Consider the following 16,393-nt stretch of genomic DNA (forward strand, 5'->3'; position numbering starts at 1 on the left):
TCCTTTTTTATCATGTTTGCTTTGTAAGTTACACAATTTTTTTCCTGTTTTGGCACATCAGTGTATTTTCTTTTCGCTTGTACGTTCGATCCATGCGTCATGAATAAAACATTTACAAAAGATGAGTAATAAAAGGTACCTAAGTTTCTCAGTACCAGTAAGGTACCAAACCAGATCTCCCTTCTCGAGCAGGAGCACATAGCTACCCCAACTTGTATTCACAGGTACAGGGCACACTGATTAAGTCACTTAACAATAACAATCTGAGCTAACTTTCACTTACCTTTCCAGAATTAACGTGTCTGGCTGCTTCTTCATACCTTCCACACCAACACTTAGGCACACTGATACTGAAAGAACGTACACCGTACAAGTTTTATGTGTGAAAGCACGTAGCTGTCACGTCTAAATTGCACCTAGAAACCAGGGTCTAAGAAGCAAAAGAGGCAAGTGTTGTGCGAGAGAACAGTCCAGGCAGCTTTACAGTAACACCACAGTCAGCCAAACGGGTTGACATTGTATTCGGGGCAGATACTTTGTACGCAGGGCTTATGCGACTGTTTACTTGAAACACAATAGACGCAGGAGTCCGGGATGGAGGAGATGCCTCTCCAACGCCGCATTGGGGAAAACGTCAAACATGACGCCTGTAAAGTCCTGTGAATAATGCTATGAAAAGAAATCTGGCATCAACCTCATTTATATGTGTGAGGCAGAATCTTCTGGCAAGCCCTCCCTCAGCAGTGGTCCAAGAAAAGGCTGTTACCAAAGAGAACTGGCACAGAACAAAGCTTACCACACAGATTCAACTAGAATAATAATTTTTCTTTGCTGGTATCAAGTACGTAAGTATCTTTAAAGACATATTAGCACCACACTTTATCTTACTGTAAGCCACTTTTTACCAATAAAATACTGCACCACAGGCTGAAACCAAGAGAGGCACTCCACCTCCAGCGAAGCTGAATCAGCTGCATCATTTGACCCAGTTTTTATTCCAATATAATGAGGAACTATAACCTCAGGTCACATGGGCCCACGGCAGAGCACCAGAAACTGCCACATGCAGTGTTACCGCTGCCAGGCTAGTTCTTAAAAAGCTGCACTGTGTGATTTTGAGAAGATCTGAGCGCAGAGATAAAGTTTGTGAGATCAATTATCGCCACATAGTTCTTTTAAACCTTGAAAAAACTATGGCACATTATTCAGAACGTGTACAAACATCTAATAACGTATGAGTATTAACGAAGTATTCAGAGGAGACAGTTTGATATGTTGCAAACATTTTAATGATTACCTTTGAGCTTACACATTGGGTGGTTTCTTTTAAACTTCAAACTGCAACAAGTTAAATAAATGTTTATAATATACAAAGAAAGTACAACCAAAAGTAAAACTTGCTTTAAGTGTGCCTTGCACTAGGAACCAGTGTTTTTTTTTTTTTTTAATAGCTTTATCGTTGAGCTGCACAAACACACTTAAGGATTTGATCTTTATAGCAGGGCATTTGAGAAATCAAAATATATTCCCACTTGAAAGAAGGGGGAAAAAAAAAAAAGTTGTGCATGATTATATGCAAAAACCTGCTAAAATACTCCAATAGTGCAGGCACCATTAAAAAAAGAAAAGGCTGGAGATGCCCATTAACTCTAAGTTTTAAGGAAGCAAGTTTCTGACCAGTTAGCTTAAAGCCAGCAAAACAGGGATCAGTGATGGCAACTGTAGTGTACAAGGTATTAAATGACAAACTTTACACAAATACACTGTTAGAAATTTGTATCAGTGAACACTGAAAATCTGATGATCTGTTCTTTGGAACAGTCAAACAGACCCACCTTAATTCCCAGTTGTGCAAGCCCTTGAAGCATCACACAGTGTTCTGTGCCAATTTCTTGCTGGCTGTGTAGTTACAAGGATTTATTTTGTCATTAGCAGCTAACAAACTTATTCCACATGTTTCTAAAGCCTCACAGGTGAAAAAAAAGGCAAGTCTCATCAGAGCACAGCGTGGAGATCGTATTTTTTTTTTTGCACACAAACACAAGAGGCTTCACTAGTATCAAAAAACACCTTCTCACGTCCCATGTTGCAGTCAGCAGCTCAGTTGAGGTGGAAGCCTTTCTCCATGGTAGCAGCCAGCAGGCGCTCTCTCATGATCTCCTCGGAAGAATACTCGGGCAACTTCAGGTAATGCACACACGTATTCACGGATGGATAACTTGCATCTGTAGCATCAACCTGAGGAAAAGAAAGAATTTTTTTTACTGCGGTTGTTCACAGCGCTCGATATGGAAGTTGGAAGGCATTTACTGCGTACGTAACGCCAGCCGTCAAAACAGCACCGTCAGGAAAGCTACAGACCAACTTATAAATATATTTATTATACATAATAATATATATATTTATATTATAAATATGTCCGTTAATCTTTCATAAGCCAGTATGAAGTCAGAGAGCAGACCCAAAACAGAGGTCAGTACTGAAAGCTTAGCATGGTGTCATAAATTAAAAAACACCAAACGAACCCAAAAACCCAACCCAGTGTTATTTCTTACTGTTACAACTGTTACACTCAAAAGCCAAAATAGCTGGCTTGAAGGGCAACCTGGAGAAGCTGTACCTTGCGTACAACAGTGAGCCGGGGATGTAGGTTTGCCAGGCCTCCTGGTGGGAGTGTGGAACAACCAGTGGTGAACTGGAGAAAAGCTTTCCTTTCATCCGAAGACATACCGCATAAGACTCTCACAAATCGAAGGAATCCAGGGCTTAAAATAAATTAAAATAATTAGTTAGGATAACATTACAATAGAGTGGCTTTTTTCATGTCCCTTAACTTGAGACAGTACAATTACAATCTTTAGTCATGTCTAAGCAGGAAGATTCTAGTGCCTGTTCAGTATTGAGTTAATAGAACATCATAAAAGCCACAAAAATACTTCTGTAATCTCCTTGCTGAGTATTACACAGGAAAAATGTAGGTAAATAAGAACTTTTCTCCATACTTATCTTGGAGCGTTATTTGGGTACCTTGTATATGAACGGGTAGAGAAGCAGATATAGCTCAAACGTATTATATGGGAAAAATCCAACTGACTACAACCCAAGACTTTTCCTGTACTTCTGCAGTATACAGCCTCTTCAATTTATCTCTGATTTCAGTTATATGGTGTTAAAGACCCCGAGGTGAAAAAAAATCCAAAAAACCCCGTAACAGACTACAACAGACCTCCAGACACCACTGCTTTCATCCACATCAGCCCCGGGAACGGGGGGGATGAGAGCATGAAGCAAGCACAGCCTGCTGAAATACACCCTCGGGTATCAGGCACTGTTATCTCAGCTGCATCTCTGCATGCAGGGCAGGGTCAACAGAAGAATCGCACCACACAGCATCTCAGACTGATTAGGATACTTCAGCATGCTTCTACTAACGCAGCTCCAGAAGTAACTTGTGTTATTGCTACAAAACATGACGAGCAGCAGAAAACCCAAACCCAAGAAATTCCCAAAACGTCGAGACTACCTCCTGACAGCCAATCACCAGTATATTTGTTCCCTGCATAGTACGTTTTCTTTTTTAACTACACTTGAAAAGAAAGAAATAGGAAATAAGGGACAGGTAACAACTATACCCAACTGAACAGAAATTATAACCACCACCTAAGACAAAAGTAAAAACTCTGAAATGCTGTTCTCAATAGCCCGTATTAGCTGCCATTACGTTTCTACTAGTTGTTTTCATTTTAGTATCTTAACTTTTTTTATCCTCTCTGACCACAAAAACACTGAGTACCTTCTAACCTATATGTTGTAGCATACATTGTTATTTCATGTAGTTTTAGACAATCACTTGCCCTTCAGTGACCACCAATCCCATTCAATTTAGCATCTTCATCTAATGAACATTCTGGACATCTTGTCACTGAATGTATCTTTTAGATACTATTTAAAAATCACTCAGAATATAAGTACCTATCTCGTGTATATCCCAGTTTAGGTTCAGTATAATTGATTATATCCTCAGCTGCCCAAGAAGGTGATTGATTTCCACAAAGAATCATCTGAACTTCTTCATGGCTGAAGGAACTCAGCTTCTCCATTGGAAAGACTCTGTTGAAGCCATCTTTAATTTACACAAGATACAGTCATAAACATAAGTAAAAAATAACGTCAGCATTTCAATTGTATTTTAATCAAGCTAGAATCAATCAACAGTTTCTTAATTACGGTAAACAGAACTAACGCAAAGGTGTTAGGAAATTAATGTCTTACCTATTGCATTCAGTTTGTTTTTGAAAGCCATTGTATGCCACCACTTTAAACCAGCACACCCTGAACACCAATTAGTCCACCCACCTAACCACATATATATTCCTCCACATTTAAAATTACCTCTGAATGCCTCCATCTGTTTCTGTATACCAGTATGCATGCAGAAGTCAAACATGAGATCTACATATTCCTCTGCATTATCCATTGTTACAGTCTGCGAAGACAACAGATAAATACTGTAAGAGTTCACTTTGCTTTAGAGTTACTGCTGTTGAAGTTGTAGAAGTAGGTTGTTCCCTTACCTCATCTTCACCACCGGGCTTGAGATCCACAGCTGTAAACCCATACACTTTAGATGAAGGGCAAAACTGAAAATTTAGACTTCAAAATACAAAGACAGTTACTAATCGCAAACAAACCTGATACAGCTTTTGCAAACACACCAGATTTAAAAATGACACCCCACACACCCAAAAGCATTTCACTACATTTGAAAACCACTGTTTGTGAATCATTTTGTATATACATTAACAGTGGTACCACAGTGCAGAACTACAATTAGTAATGGACTACACAGATAATGCATCTTTCAATGGTATGTGCATGTGCGTATTCACCCACTATTTCTTTGGATTTGATAAAAACTTTCATAAAGTTTATGAAAGTCTTCAATGGTTATCAGCTTCAAAACTACTTCAAATTGTTTAAATTCAGTTCACAGACTCAAAAATTGCTTTATGTTGGTTTCCAGCACTAACAGTTATAGGGACACTTAACGTATTGGACATGGAGGCCCTTCAACGGTGCTACTCGCTTTCCCTCTCTAACAAGCCACAGTCAGTTCCGCAGGGCCATAAGCAATCACCAACCACGCAATCCTTGTGGCACAACATGATTTTAACAAATAATCCGTAACATTAATGGAAGAAGAACTACTGTTGTTTCAAAAGGAGCAACTCAAAATCACAAAGGTTGATACCCTGACACAAGTTTACACAGGTACGAGCGCTTTTATGTCTTTGACATTTGCTAAAGCTTAGCACACAAAATGTTCTGCTTAACATGGATTCAAACACTGGCCTGCATGTCTATTAACAGGATCTGAAATTTCATCTGTCCTCTTTAAAAAGTTCTCCAAAAATCTTGATAGATGTCAATAGTCATCACAGCAAAGAGATTACAGATTGACACTTTTCTAAAGGTCTTCGCAAGTATTTGTGTGTTTCTAGAGTCACACAGCATTGCGGTGAAGCCACACTTGAGCTTAAACCTTAGGAAACTGAGCAAGCAAGAACAGAAAATCCTCAAACTAAGGAACAAGAACATAGCTACAGATGTCAAACTGGATCTCGCAGCATATTTCAGTGATTCTCCCTTGCAATGATACTATTTAAAATGAAGAAATCTTCATTTTTAATTATACACTTTGACAATTGTCTCTAAAGCAACGCTGCGTATTTATAAATACAAAAACTCTTACCCCAAATCCTCTATGCTAAGTGGAGGCCCCGAACCTGATGGATTTTTCAGCATTAATTCCTGTAGTTTTGTGTTCTTTTCATCTTCTGACAGACTTTTGTTGCTTAAAATTTGGCGCCTTTTAATTGCAAGGTCCTTTATTTCTTTTAGAAACCTAGCTCTATGTGGATTTACTAATTCAAAGTCTTCCCATGTTAAAATTCCATTAAACCAGGCAGGAGGTTTAGGTTTTGGTGGATCGAGAATAAATTCCGATTTGGAGTCTTCTTCCAAACTTCCTACTGACAAGGAATCATGCCCTTCTTCTGTAGAAGCCTCCGACTGACTTTCAGTACAGTGCAAGTCTCTGTCACCCCGTGACTCATAAATCAACTTACTCATGTTACTTTTGATGTCCCCCATACACATGAGTTTAAAAAAAGGCTTAGAAATCGGTAAATCCACAAGTCTATTGTCCTGAATGCATTTAGCCAAGAAAATTCCAAGGAAATGAAAGAGTTTGGTTATTCTTTCAAGTTCATCACTGTCTTGTGGGAATGGTGCTGTGAAGAGTCCACATGACCTCTGTACATAGTAGCCAGGGGGTTTCAATCCACCACCAATATCAACCTGATTTAGGAGACACACAGAAAAAAGTTGACATCGTTCAAGGTGAATTTAATCACCTGTCTGTGCTGTTTAAGTTACTACATTCTACTTCTCTGTTAAAAAGAGAACAGGTAAGCAAGCAAGCTGTGGAGCAGAGTGGTCATTCTTGACCACAATGAGTGGCTGCTCACTGATCATGCGTTCTTCCCTTCATGGACATCTAGCTCGTTTTTCTTTTAAACAAGTACTCAGTTTAAAATGCAAATTGAAATATACCTGACGAGACTCATCATCTGGAAAATCATCATCACAAAGCCAAGCTCCCAAATCTGTCCTCTGAAACTCCGCTGCCACCAATGCGTAAAATTCCAAGGTAGGACCCAGGCCTGTTCCTTCCTCCCCTAAAAACTCAACCTAGAAAAACATAAGGAATGTTAGTAATGAAAGGAATGAAAGGAAGTCCCAGTGAAACGGTCAGTGCTGGTTATGGAACAGGATATTCAATATCCCAGCCAGTTAGAAATAGCTATCTAACCTTGTTCTGCTAGGCAGATATGCTTTACCTCTAGAACAGATTTTCTGTCTGCATGAATCTGCATGACATTTTCTGCCCATTCCATCAAGGATTCACCTCGCGGAACTTTCACTCTTTCATGTTTGAGGCGTCCAACTCTGAATTCTCCTGGATCATCACGTCGCACTGTGCTTGTGGTCCTTGTCCGTTCAACAGTGGCTTCACGTCTGTTCTGTAGCCATACAATTGCTCTGGAAAAAAACGAAAACCATTTGTTTTAAAACTTCGATGTCCACCAGCACAAAAACTTGAAAGTAGCCACTACGAAAACATTACCTTGTTAAGTACTAGTTAAAAATAATAAATAAATCAGAAGGAGGTAAATCTACACACTGAAGTATTTCTCAGAAATATCTGAAATGCCCAAATACGGGCTGCTTTGTATTTTATGAGTTTAGAAAACTAAATAATTTTTAATTACTATGAAGAGCCAGCCATAAACTTCTGATGTAATGGATACCACCAATGAAAACATACAATTCTTGACCTGAATTACTACAGTTTTCAAATTACAGTGGAATGAACAGACAGCAGCATTTACTGTAGTACTTCTTCATCACAGATGCTCAAAACTGTTTATAGACGCTTGTTACAACTTCTGTTACATACTGCAAGGCAGTTGTACATCACCCCATTGATACCTACCAAGTTTTACAGCAAGTTTTACTTACATAAACACTTATTAGAGAAACACAGAAGCAAAGCTGAAGTGCAATCATACACATACAGACCCGTATCAGTGAAGGAAGAGCAGCCGCCTCTTAATAGCAGTACTTACATGAAGTCAAAAGTTCAAAATTCTTGTATGTGTTGTCAGCTACGCAGCAATAAACTACAAAGCTACCATCTGTTGGTTGTTTTGCCAGTATGGTCAAGTGTCCTGACACAGACTGAAAGTGTACACACCCAGGTGCCCACATGCATATACACACAGAGTTCATCTGGAGTCTATGAGTTTTAAGAACTATTTCCAGTATTTTAAGAGCTTAAGAAAGCTCTTTACTCAGCAAGTAAATACTACGCAATGTTTCCTGAAAGATCTCTTTAAAACACAGGTTTTTCTAAAACATTACCTTCTTTCAAAAGAAAAACAAGAAAGCAACACATGGTCCAGTTTTTTGGACTATTTTTCTGTAGAAGTTCAATTTTTCCATACTAAGATTTAAACCGATGCATTGCAAGACAATACCTTTTCTTCTCTTCAAATGCCTCATTTTACACTCTCCATGAGGCGTTTCTACTGCGTATTACACACAACAGCAATTTTTGCAGCTCACTGCCTACACTTCTTCCTCTTTGGAAAACAAAGAAGTGAACAAAAACTGCCAGGGAAACCCACAAAAACTAACCCTTCCTTCTCATTACATAAAATTAAACTTCCAAAAAGGTTTACGCTGTCTACATACTCTCAAGGTAATTGCTGCTGCAATCAAAATATTAAGGATTCCTAGGTAACAAAGCACTTCAGAGGTTATCCTTAAATATTTTAAGGCCTGGTTTTGTTATAGTTTCATTAAGCAGCTAATACAAACCTTTGAAACAGCATCCTTTTGTTAGATATTGTCTATTTTTTTAAGACTGTAGTGAATTAAAAATAAATGAACCAAAACAAGCAATCACCAAACCACTGTAGGCACTATAAAAATAAAACATATGTTCTTTGGTTACGTTTTCAAAAAACATTTAATTCACATTTATTTTCAGGATATTTTCTCTGTTGTTTCTTACTCCTTTATGCAATGAACTGCAACCCAGTTACTGCCTGATAGGACAACCCAGGTAGAGGTACACAAGCAAGTCTTCAGCTGAAGTTGAAAAATGTACTTTCTTCAAAGGAACTTCCTGAAGAGTATCAAACAGAGGACGGGCTACTCAGCATAAGCTTCTGTCATGGTTTAACCTGGCAGGCAGCTAAACACCACAATGCTGCTTGCTCACCCCCAACTGCCCCGTGGGACAGGGGAGAGAACTGGCGGAAAAAAGTAAAATCTTTGGGTTGCAATAAAGACATTTTAATAGGAGAGAAAAGAAGGAAATTAATACTAATAAATAAATGATAATCATGATAAAATAATTAGTGATCCACAATACAGCTGCTTACTACCTGCTGACCTATGTCCAGCCAGTTCTGAGCAGTTTTGGTATTTCCTAATATCCAATCTAAACCTCCCTGCTGCAACCTGAGGCCATCTCCTCTTGTCCTGTCACTAGTTACCTAAGAGAAGAGACCTACCTCCACCTGACTACAACCTCCTTTTGGGTAGGTGTAGAGAGCAATAATGTTCCCCCTGAGCCTCCTCTTCTCCAGACTAAACAATCCCAGTTCCCTCAGCTGTTCCTCAGCAGAGCCTGCAGCGCTACGTGGGGCTGGTGTGACCCAAGGGCAGGACCCGGCACTGAGCCTTGTTGAACCTCATACAACCGGCCTCGGCCCATGGGTCCAGCCTGCCCAGATCCCTCTGCAGAGCCTGCCTGCCCCCAGCAGATCAACACTTCCCCCCAGCTTGGTGTCATCTGCAAACTCACTGAGGGTGCAGTCGATCCCCTCATCCAGATCAACTGTAAAGATACTAAACAGACCTCGTGCCAATACTGAGCCCTGGGGAACACCACCTGTGACCAGCCACCAGCTGGGTTGTAACTCCATCCACCACCACTCCCTGGGCTCAGCTGTTCAACCGCGTAGAGTACACCCATCCAAGCCATTTCTTCCCTCATCTTCCCTTTTTTTCTAATATCCAAAATGCTTTACATTTGGCAAACAAAATCTTGTCTTGTTCTGTGAATCAGCAATTAAAAAAATTACTAATAAAAAGAAAGCATGTTTGGTTTTTTTTTGGTTTTTTTTTTTTTTTTTTACCTTGATGCTCCAAATGCTGTGCATGTGAAGTACAACTGTCTTGTTTCAAATGGAATTAAGAAAGGACACTTGCTTGTTAGCTGCTCACACCAGTCTGGCAAAGCTCCACTTGCAAGAGCCAAGGGTTCCTGTAGTTTAATGCAAGGGAAAAAAATAAGTGTTTGTAATATTAGATTCATGTCATCCCAATAAATTTGTAACTAAGTACCTAGACACCCAATACACTCAAGTACGGAGTTTCCACCTGGGCTTGAGCAAGTTCCTCCTTTCTCAGCAACTGCCATTTATTTTATTTTTTTGAAATGCTATGAATAAGAAGATCACAAAGTTTCTAGGAGTCAAGAGTGAACACAAAGCACTTCGGAGCAAAGACACTACAAGCTGCAGTAAATCTCTGGGATCTGTACTACTCAAAAAACTGTGAGGAGATCTGAATATAGAATTAACTGGAAAGAATTGCTTCTGAGTTTTGCCCAAAAGTGATTAGATACTATGTCCTCAATGCAAGACGACACAAAAGAAACTTGGTAGTAGTAAAGTTGCTCCCCACTGAAATATTACTACAGTCCTTCCTAAAAAGTATAATAAAAAAAGACTGCAGAAATAATTACTACAAAGATATTTAAGAATACGAAAAACTGAACTTTGTTTTAGTGAATAATCAGAGCAACATCACATAATTAAAAAAAAAACTCAAAAAGTACGTAAGGGTGAAGCAAGTCAAGAATCTTCATCATCTTTAAGTATTTTTTCTAACAAAAAAGTAGTTCTACTGAGCATCTTAAAGTACTTGAACAACTACATCTTATGGTTTTTCTTTGAATGCATCTAACTGATCTGCTACCAATATGTTTTTTAAATGCCATTTTTGAAAGCTTTATGTGGAAAATATATGCAACAAAATGTTTGTGAACCCTAACACAATTAATTGCCTTTGATACAATATGATCAGACAGACATAGGTACACTACATTCTGTTTGGTGCAGAAAAAAAATTATTCTCTATAATCAAAAGATACAATTTGTTATTTTTTTCTTGGTGTGTTTTATTCAGACTAGTCTGTTTTTACAGAATTTACTCATACAAAATATAAGGAAGTAAGCGTCATATGAAGCAATTCAAAAGTCAAAATGGCAAAACCCCCTAACAATTCCAAAGAAAGTAAGGAATAAGAGTCTTAAAAACAATGTTACATATATACATTGTGCATTATACATTATGTAATACCTCAATCTGTTGCAGAATCTTCGTAGTAATTTTTTTGCTTGTGAATTCATCTGGTGGAAAGTTAAACTGAGGATGCTCATCCCCTTCTGAAAATAATCAAGAGAAAAATTTTCCTTTATTTTGTTTTCATTAAAACATTTAAGAAGCTCTGCTAGGTAACTAACTTACCTTCTTGAGCTGTTCGCGCTGTGTAAGGGTCACTAGCAACTATATACAAAATGCGAAGTAACTGCAGAACATCTTCTACTCCACAGGAGTTCTGCCCGCTGCCAGCTTTGGCCTGAGGTTGTTCCTTTGCCAAACTAAGGATATCAGAATTTTGAAGAGTAGAAATGGCCCCCTGACTTAATCCAGACTTTGATCCATGCTCACAAAAATCCTGTAGAAGAATTGTTAAGAATGGAAACTGTATGCATTACTGTATTTAGGATGGTGCACTCCAAGTTAATGATTTGAAAAATCAGGATGGTTACCATGTTCAACCTCAACACTTAGTTATATTGTGGATGGTTCAAATCATGATTCAAATGTATTTTAACATGACCAGAAGACAGAAAAAACAACGGTAGCAAAACCTAAACTTGATATTGGCACGTGAACATTCAACTTTCCTATCCCTGTCATATCCCTCCTCCACAAGAATCTTTAAAGCTGCAAAACAAAGCACACAGCCATTCATAATAAAAAAGTTTGGATGCAGACATATACCTTGTATGCAGCTATGAGCTGGGAACAATTTCTGTTTTTCCTAATACTTTTATTAGTGCCGGTTAATTTCCAGTGGCGCAGGAAAGCTGAGTCTGCATTCTTCTGCAGGTAGGTTATCAAGTCATTCTTTGGTAATTCGTCAGTGCCAAGGTACTGCTCCACATGCTCTACTGACCAGCAACCCTACAACAGGAACCACCAAATGTTGGCTTTTCCTGATTGTAAAGTCTTCAAGATTTCACATGCATTACACGCTGTCTTTTTTAAGGAGCATGCATTTACAAATATACTCACTCATATCCTTTCATCAGTAATCAAAAACTGTTAGTTTTTTTAATGTAGCATTTCAAAAACTGCAGTAAGATTTGTTTTGCTTTTGTCTGAACAGCCACAAAAACATACAAAGTCTTACCATTTTTCCACTTTCTTTCTCTTTATCAGAATCCTTCATTTCTCTGTACATGATTCTAGATACCAAAACAATGAGTTAATATTTCATACTCATAGCACATCCTCTAAATTCTGAAGTTTAAATGATTCTAGATACCAAAACAATGAGTTAATATTTCATACTCATAGCACATCCTCTAAACTCTCAAGTTATACATTGACTCGTTAGACATCGATGACATTTAGATAACATGATGTAAAACAGCAACAGCAGCTGTCCTTTGCTGCACAGAACATCTGGGATACCCTGACACAGCGAAGCTCTTAAACTCATATTTAATTTTCATGATGTCAATATTTATCTCGCAACACATTTAATTTAGGTTTCCTGAAGTAAGGTTTGAGTAATCAAACAACCTTGATGGTGCAAATTTCCCAAGCCAACTTTAGGTTCTTCACTACACGTGCATCACCTCTTTGAAATTTTGAAGTCCCAGGGTAGATTGCCATGTATTAACTTAGGAGATATTTACAACTATTTCTCATGTTTCATAACTAGAAAACAGTTTTGTTACAGCACACAATTGTTGACCCAAGGCAACTCAGAAAACAGGTGCAATGTGTAAGCACTGCTGAAATCTGAAATACGAGGTTAAAAAACTGCAACCAACTTATTGCAGTTTTTGCTTTTGTGTAAGTCAGTTTTCTCGTAGGAACAAAGTTACATTGGTGTAGCAAATGGAAAACATGCACAATCATGTAGTCTTACAATTTCTGTCTATTATTTTAAAGCTAGTAAGGTCAAATAAGGGTAGAGAGAACAGCAGAAGTTGGAAGGGACCTCTGGAGACCTAGTCCAATACCCTTGCTCAAATGGCATATTTAAATGGAATTTCCCCTGTTTCAATTTGAGACATTTTATTCTTGTCCTTTTCACTTGTCACAACAAAGAAGAGTCTTCCCTATTCCTCCCATCAGGTGTTCATACACATTGGCAAGATCCCACAAGCCTTTTTTTCTCCAGGCTGGACAGTCGCAGGATCTCTCAGACTCTGTGTGACAAATGCTCCAGAGCCTTTAACCACCACAGCAGCCCTCTGCTGGATTCACACCACTGCCCGTATCTCTCTGGTACCGAGAAGCCCTGAACTGGACATCGCACTCCAGATGTGTCCCACCAGTGCTGAACCGAGGGGGAAGGCTCACCTCCCTCAGCCCTCCTAATGCAGCCCAAGATGCTGCCAGGTCTATAGCTGACTCACATTCAATTTTATGCCCACCAGGACCCTCAGGACCTTTTCCGCCAAGCTGCTTCCCAGCCAGCTGGCCCCCAGCCCGGACCAGCACACGCAGTTATTTTTCCCCAGCTGCCAGATTTTGCATTTCCCTTTGCAGAACTTCATGAAGTTCCCGTGTCCCCCTTTCTGCAGCCTGATGAGGTCTCTCAGAACAGTAGCACAATCGTCTGGTGAAACAATGATTCCTCTCAGTTTCGCTTTGCCTGCAAGCTTGCCGAGGGTCTGCTCTGTCCCACCATGCAGCTCATTAATGCAGGAGTACCAACCCTTTGGGTACACCAGCTGGGCTCCATTGCCTGCAGGTCGATGGAGTCCATAACAACTGTCACAACCATCTAAGCTTGGCAGTTCAGGCAGTTTTCAGACACTATCTAGTCCATATTTTATTAGTTCACCAATGAGGGATAAAGTGTTGAAAGCCTTGCTGAAGCTGAGGAAAACAACATCTGCTGCCTTCTGCTCATCCACCGAGCTAGTCATCTTACTATCGAAGGCTACCAGGTTAAGTATCATTTCCTCTTCATAAATCCATGCTACCTACTTCCAGTCACCTTCTTGTCCTTCATTGTTTGAAAATGGTTTCCAGGGCTATTTTCATCACCTTTCCAAGGATGAAGGACAGCCTGACCAGTCCATAGTTCCCTAGATCTTTCTTGCCTTTGGGGAGACTGGAGTGACACTTGCTTTCCTCCAGCCCTCAGAAATGTCTCCCAGTCACCACGACCTTTCAAAGATAATCAGGAGTGGCCGGCTCCTGCAGGTGCATCCCACTGGGTCCCACAGACTCATGTTTCTTTAAGTGCTCCCTAACCTTTTGCCCTTCACATCTCCCACCAGATTCAACTCCAGATAGGCTTTGGCTTTCCTAACCCTGTATCTTCATGCTGGGACAATGACTCTATATTCCTCCTGGGTCACTTAACCCTTCTTCCACCTCTTGCACGCTTCCTTTTTATGTTTTGAGTTCTGCTGTGAGTTTCTTGTTCATCAATGCAGGTCTCCTACTGCCTCTGCCTGACATCCCACACACTGGGATGGATTGCACTTGGGTCTGGAGGAAGTGATCCTTGAAAAACCCATCACCTCTCCTGGACCTCCCTTCTGTCTAAGACGATATCCCCATGGGATTCTTTCACGCAGATCCCTAAACAGACCAAATTCTCCTCTCTTGGTCAATTGTTTTGACTTTTGAAATATTGTGAACAAGTCACAGCTGAGCATTAGACATTATGGTTTTTTTTGTTTTGTAGTCACAGCACTAGCTATACAACCAGTAAGAACAACCTGACATAAATGGAAGAAAAACTAACTCTAGCATTGCTTCCTACACAGGAGGAAGAAAAAACTAACATTGTTTCACACCTGTTTCCTAACCAGTCACCGTGTTCTTTACACAGAATAACAAACTTGTAAGCTTACGTGTATGTTGGCTCCCAAATACGTCTAAGTTTGTCAGATTTCACGTTGCCGTTACAGGAAAGCTGTAACAATTTCTGTACATAGTAAAAGATGGTAGACCGGAAGTTCGTTAGGGGCAATTCCACTTCTCGAGTTGTTCCGAGACCTGAAACTTTCAAGGTGAGTGCTAAACGTGGCGAAGGCATGCACTCAACCTCTTCCAAGAGTTCTGAATGAGGTGTACCTGCATGTAAAAAATCATTTGAGAAGCCATTAATACAGAAATATATAAAGCATGACAAGTTGGCTCAAACATTAGTAATAATAATAAACTAGCTCAATAAGGAAGCGTGAAGAGTTCCTGCACACATGCCAAAGAGATGATCCTCAGTTCTAACTAGGAACTATATTTAAGGGCTGTAACTGCAGTACTTCTTTATGCCAGTACAGCTACCAGGTATTTCTGAAATGCCTACTGATCCTTACATCTTCATAACATCCCCTTTAATATGACGACAGCACATGCATTCTTTTCATACACAGCATCCTCCTGTTGTATTGACCTTTCAGTTCACCAAAATCAACAGTGGCTTGTTTCCACATAAGCTCAACCTATGTATTCCTTTCTGTAATGAGTACTGACTTCACCCACACTGCTGACCAAGAATGAACTAAAGATCAAGATGACAGGCGCTACGCTGCTGGTCATACCAACTGCTCAATCACCGTGTCAGCTTCCCCCCCGCCTCTGCTCTGGACTCTTTCAACAAGCCCTCTCCAACCAAATCTATTTTGGGTAGCTCAACACACAGATTGCTCTCTGCAGCTGGAACCAGACATAGCAAGACATCTATCACTAGTCCAAGTGAAATTCATGAGTATGCTTGTTTCACACAACATTTAATTTACTTTTCCCTCAATAACACTTGAAGCTGCAGAGGTAGACAAAACTCTCATTCAAACAGAGAAAAGCCATGCAGCCACAAAAGCATGTTGTACTGGTCAATAGTAATAGGATCCCCAAAGCCCAATGGACCCTTAACAGAGAGTCTCCATCCCAAAACCAGACCAACGATCACAAATGCCTTGTCAGCATACCTGGTGGAGGGATTTCTAGGTCAGTTGTCTGTTGAACATTAGTACGACCAGGTCTTGGGTCAAAAGCAGGAACCAGAGCAGAAAACTGCCTTTTCAATACATAATCATCATCCCATGTTCTTCTGCGGCCTCCTTTGGTTTCATACTCCTCTTCTTCCTAAAAAAAAAAGTAGTAGTTTTTTAGATTCTACTACAAAGAATCATTTGATCAAATATTTAACAGTCAGTTAGGGAATATAGCAGTTATGTAAACTAAAACTCACACAAAAGATACCAAAGCTGGCACGTAACAGTATTATTTGCATCTAACTGGTCAAGCAGGAATCCAGAGAATTATCAAAACCACAGACATACAAAAATCCACATAAATGGGCTAACCTTACACCAGGTGTATCTACAGTTCTTGGAAAGAATGAAACTTTCCATGAAGCACCAAAGTATAGGGAAATACAGACTACTGTAGACCAGCAAACTTGGTGTAGGTGTAGATGTTTTGTGTA

At 39.7% G+C, this 16,393-nt stretch overlaps 1 protein-coding gene across 9 annotated transcripts in view; it reads right to left on the reverse strand.

The window, feature by feature from the left end:
• Positions 1–1,271: 1,271 nt before the first annotated feature.
• The window catches only part of HECTD1 (HECT domain E3 ubiquitin protein ligase 1), a 64,677-nt gene continuing 49,555 nt past the window's right edge, over positions 1,272–16,393 (reverse strand). For 8 of the 9 annotated variants that reach the window (XM_037394961.1, XM_037394953.1, XM_037394962.1 and 5 more), the window contains 15 exons: positions 15,894–16,050; positions 14,817–15,039; positions 12,122–12,176; positions 11,710–11,892; positions 11,170–11,380; positions 11,002–11,087; positions 9,774–9,901; positions 6,903–7,104; positions 6,616–6,753; positions 5,753–6,360; positions 4,575–4,653; positions 4,393–4,486; positions 3,973–4,123; positions 2,621–2,765; positions 1,272–2,238 (listed from right to left, as the gene is read on the reverse strand). In XM_037394961.1, coding sequence (XP_037250858.1) covers positions 2,101–2,238; positions 2,621–2,765; positions 3,973–4,123; positions 4,393–4,486; positions 4,575–4,653; positions 5,753–6,360; positions 6,616–6,753; positions 6,903–7,104; positions 9,774–9,901; positions 11,002–11,087; positions 11,170–11,380; positions 11,710–11,892; positions 12,122–12,176; positions 14,817–15,039; positions 15,894–16,050 — 2,598 coding nt within the window. In that variant the 3' untranslated portion in view covers positions 1,272–2,100. The remainder of the gene's footprint in view (positions 2,239–2,620; positions 2,766–3,972; positions 4,124–4,392; positions 4,487–4,574; positions 4,654–5,752; positions 6,361–6,615; positions 6,754–6,902; positions 7,105–9,773; positions 9,902–11,001; positions 11,088–11,169; positions 11,381–11,709; positions 11,893–12,121; positions 12,177–14,816; positions 15,040–15,893; positions 16,051–16,393) is intronic. The other variant, XM_037394960.1, reaches the window with a different exon arrangement.

This window comes from Falco rusticolus, chromosome 7, assembly GCF_015220075.1.
Source record: "Falco rusticolus isolate bFalRus1 chromosome 7, bFalRus1.pri, whole genome shotgun sequence".
Classification (NCBI taxonomy): Eukaryota; Metazoa; Chordata; class Aves; order Falconiformes; family Falconidae; genus Falco; species Falco rusticolus.